Below are 3,551 nucleotides of genomic sequence, written 5' to 3' on the forward strand. Positions count from 1 at the left end.
ATATATATATATATATATATATATATATATATATATATATATATATATATATATATATATATATATATATATATATATATATATATATATATATATATATATATATATATATATATATATATTCCTTAATGATAAAATAACTTGGTTATATCATGTTTCCAAAGAATAATTACAAAAAGAAGATTAAATAAACTTACGAACAAACATATAAATCAATTAAAAAACTGAATTCAATAAACTAAAAGCCACATTCAAGTTATATGTTAGTAATTATAAAGAATAGAAAATAAAGGGTTGTAAGTAAAATAATTCAAAGTTAAAACGGATTGAAATAGAAAACAATGTATAAAGTAAAAGAGTAAAGATGAAATTTTATTGTTCCGTGACTTTATAAATTTTTAATACTATATTTTAATGGTTTTGACCCTATTAATAGTGGTTTATTAAAAGTGGTTTTGAGGTTTTTAGTGGTTTTGACCTATAATCCGATGCCGTTAGCAATACCCGAATTATTAATGTAAAAAATTTTCTTAAAATCTATTCGTGATACTTTTATTTATTTATTTATTTTTGCAATAATGCAACTTTGTGCCAATGTTATAAGATGATTAAGATCAACCGTTGACCTAGGATGTTCTGAGATATCCCTCATTCAGAAAGTGAAACAGAGCAAGGAGTCATGAACGGTGTTACTGATATGAACAGCTCACAGCTTATAATCCACAATGCGATGATCGTGACTATGGATAATGAACTCCGTGTGTTTCTTAATGGCGGAATCGTTATTGACAACGATAGAATCATAGCCGTCGGTCAATCGTCAGATATAATCCGTCAATTCTCTTCAAATTCACAGGAAACCATCGATCTCCATGGCCAATTTCTACTTCCTGGTTATTTTCTGTTCACTATAATTATGATTTAACCTTTTACATAAAATCGAATTGTTGTAAAGACGACTTGCAACCAATTCAAGCAAAATGCTTTTTAAGGTTTTCAACTTTTGTGCGTTTAATTAGATTTCAGTTTAAAGTGGTCCTTATTTAAATTTTAATTAGGTTTGATCAATACACACGTTCATACGTCTCAACAACTAGCTAGAGGGATTGCTGATGACGTCGATTTGCTTACGTGGTTGCACCATCGCATTTGGCCATATGAATCGAACATGACTGAAGAAGATTCATACATCTCCACTTTACTTTGTGGAATCGAACTCATTCACTCTGGTGTAAGGTTGTGGGATTTTAGAATACAACAAAATGATGCCAGAGTTTTTTTCCAATTTGAAGTGTTGAAAATTTGGATCAGGTGACATGCTTCGCAGAAGCAGGAGGACAACATGTATCAGGAATGGCAAAGGCAGTAGAATTACTAGGCTTGCGTGCATGTTTGACAGAGTCAATCATGGATTCTGGCGATGGCTTACCATCTTCATGGGGCATTAGGACTGCAGACGAATGTATTCAGGTAAATTTCCAAAACTAGCTATGCACTTGAGAAACACTCACTCGCTACATAGTTAATAAATGTGGGGATTTCAGTCCCAAAAGGAATTGCATAAGAAGCACCATGATACTGCTGATGGACGCATCAGAATATGGCTTGGGATAAGACAGATTATGAATTCAACTGATGATTTGCTCCTTCAAACTAGAGATACAGCCAAACAACTGAATACCGGAATCCACATGGTCTCTCTCTCTCTCTCTCTCTCTCTCTCTCACTTGAATTTTCAACAGATTAATTAGATTTTGTGATGTTGGTGAATCTCCTCTGCATCTCTGGTGTTAATTGTTTGAAAACCTGATAGCATGTTGCTGAGATACCTTCTGAAAATCATGTTGTGATGCAAACACGGGAAGTTGATCATGGAACAGTTACGTATTTGGAAAAAATAAAATTTTTGAGAAGCAATTTGCTTGCAGCTCATTCTGTTTGGGTGAATGAAAAGGAGGTAATCATCAAAATTCTACTTCGATTATTATTATTACTATTATTTTACTATGCATGTTAGTTAGTTATATATATAATGCAGTAGTTTATGAAATTTTTTAGATTGGATTTCTTTCTAGTTGTGGGGTTAAGGTGTCCCACTGTCCTGCTGCTGCAATGCGGATGCTTGGATTTGCGCCAATCAGGGAAATGCTTGATGCCAACATTTGTGTATCATTAGGAACAGACGGAGCACCATCAAATAATAGAATGAGCATTGGTATGTTGTATGTATTATTTTTCTCAAACATACAAATAAATCATTTCCAATTAAATTTTGGTACTACTATTTTTTACAGTTGACGAGATGTATATAGCTTCTTTGATCAACAAGGGAAGAGAAGTTTATGCAACTGGCACTACAAACCCTACAATTCTTCCAGCTGAAACACTTCTCAACATGGCGACTCTAAATGGTGCAAAAGCACTACTCTGGGAGAACGATATAGGATCTCTTCAAGTTGGAAAAAAGGTTTTTACTTTTGCTGTGGTTGCAAGTTCCATATAGCATAAAAGATGAAAAAAAAGATTTTTAATCTTGTTCTTATAGTTATATATATATGCATATCTTGTTTTCAGGCTGATATGATTGTAATCAATCCTTCCTCTTGGTCTATGGTTCCAATTCATGACTGGTATATATTCACAACTTTATGTAATATTTCAAATTATGGGTCTGTGTTCTTTTACAATCAAGTCTTGTAGGGTAACGTGCTCAATCAATATAAAATTTTCTATTGTCTCCTATATATAAAGTCCATCTACGTAAAGAAAAAACAAGACTTATATATATGTTGTTGATTTCACATGATCCTAATTCTTGTTTTTAATAAGAAAATTGCTGCTGTATACATGATGCAGCATTTCCAACCTTGTTTATTGCTTGCGAACTGAAAATATCGTCTCTGTTATGTGCAATGGCCATTGGATAATGAAGAATCAGAAAATCATGAATGTTGATGAGGTACCATGGGCACAATTTTAAATACATATTTGCCAAAAATAAAGTTTTAATTATTTATGTAAAAAACTATGGAATTAATTTGTCAACGGGCAGGCTGAAATTATTTCAATGGCAAAGAATGCTGCTGCACAACTTTTGAAGAGGGCAGGAATACAAATTCCAAAAAGGATGAATTTCGTATGATCTATAAAAACTATTATTGTTAACTGTTGGATAAGTTATGTATATGGTAAGTGTTGTATATAAATAAAGCTTGTTTTTTATTTAGTGAATTGTGTTAATATAAAATATGGGTTAATTTCGGAAGCTCCTTTGTACGCAACATTTTTTTTATACACAGTAATTTATGCTTTAAAATGTTGTATTGTACAACTTTATAAAATATCAATTGTTGTGTATGGAGAATAACTTTTGTGTATGAGTCACTTTCCATTTCAAAAAGACTAAAATTGTTATGTTTTTCCCATATATTTTTTTATTTCCAATTAAAAAACTATTTTTATAATTTTTCCCATTTTGCCCAATTTCCGGGTTTCAAGGTCATCGTCTGGTGACAGAAACCCTCTGGTGTTTGATGGCAAGTCGCAATGCA

General features: G+C 31.9%; 1 protein-coding gene across 1 annotated transcript; it reads left to right on the forward strand.

Annotated features, from left to right (window-relative positions):
• The first annotated feature begins 601 nt into the window (after nucleotides 1-601).
• Nucleotides 602-3,226, forward strand: LOC145012952 (uncharacterized). Its single transcript, XM_078971742.1, has 10 exons — nucleotides 602-893; nucleotides 1,059-1,231; nucleotides 1,312-1,470; nucleotides 1,545-1,694; nucleotides 1,814-1,957; nucleotides 2,059-2,215; nucleotides 2,295-2,467; nucleotides 2,575-2,630; nucleotides 2,857-2,959; nucleotides 3,053-3,226. Exons 1-10 carry the CDS (start codon nucleotides 680-682, stop codon nucleotides 3,140-3,142), a joined length of 1,419 nt encoding a protein of 472 aa, XP_078827868.1. The 5' UTR covers nucleotides 602-679; the 3' UTR covers nucleotides 3,143-3,226.
• Nucleotides 3,227-3,551: the final 325 nt, after the last annotated feature.

Source organism: Lactuca saligna, chromosome 8, assembly GCF_052625555.1.
Source record: "Lactuca saligna cultivar CGN05327 chromosome 8, ASM5262555v1, whole genome shotgun sequence".
Lineage (NCBI taxonomy): Eukaryota > Viridiplantae > Streptophyta > Magnoliopsida > Asterales > Asteraceae > Lactuca > Lactuca saligna.

Bases quoted from the DNA above. Each gene is read 5' to 3' on its own strand.
- LOC145012952 (XM_078971742.1), top strand. From the start codon at position 680: ATGAACGGTGTTACTGATATGAACAGCTCACAGCTTATAATCCACAAT. The intron at 1,232-1,311 runs GTAAGGTTGTGG...AATTTGGATCAG, and splicing joins TCGAACTCATTCACTCTGGT to GTGACATGCTTCGCAGAAGC. The intron at 2,631-2,856 runs GTATATATTCAC...TACATGATGCAG, and splicing joins ATGGTTCCAATTCATGACTG to CATTTCCAACCTTGTTTATT.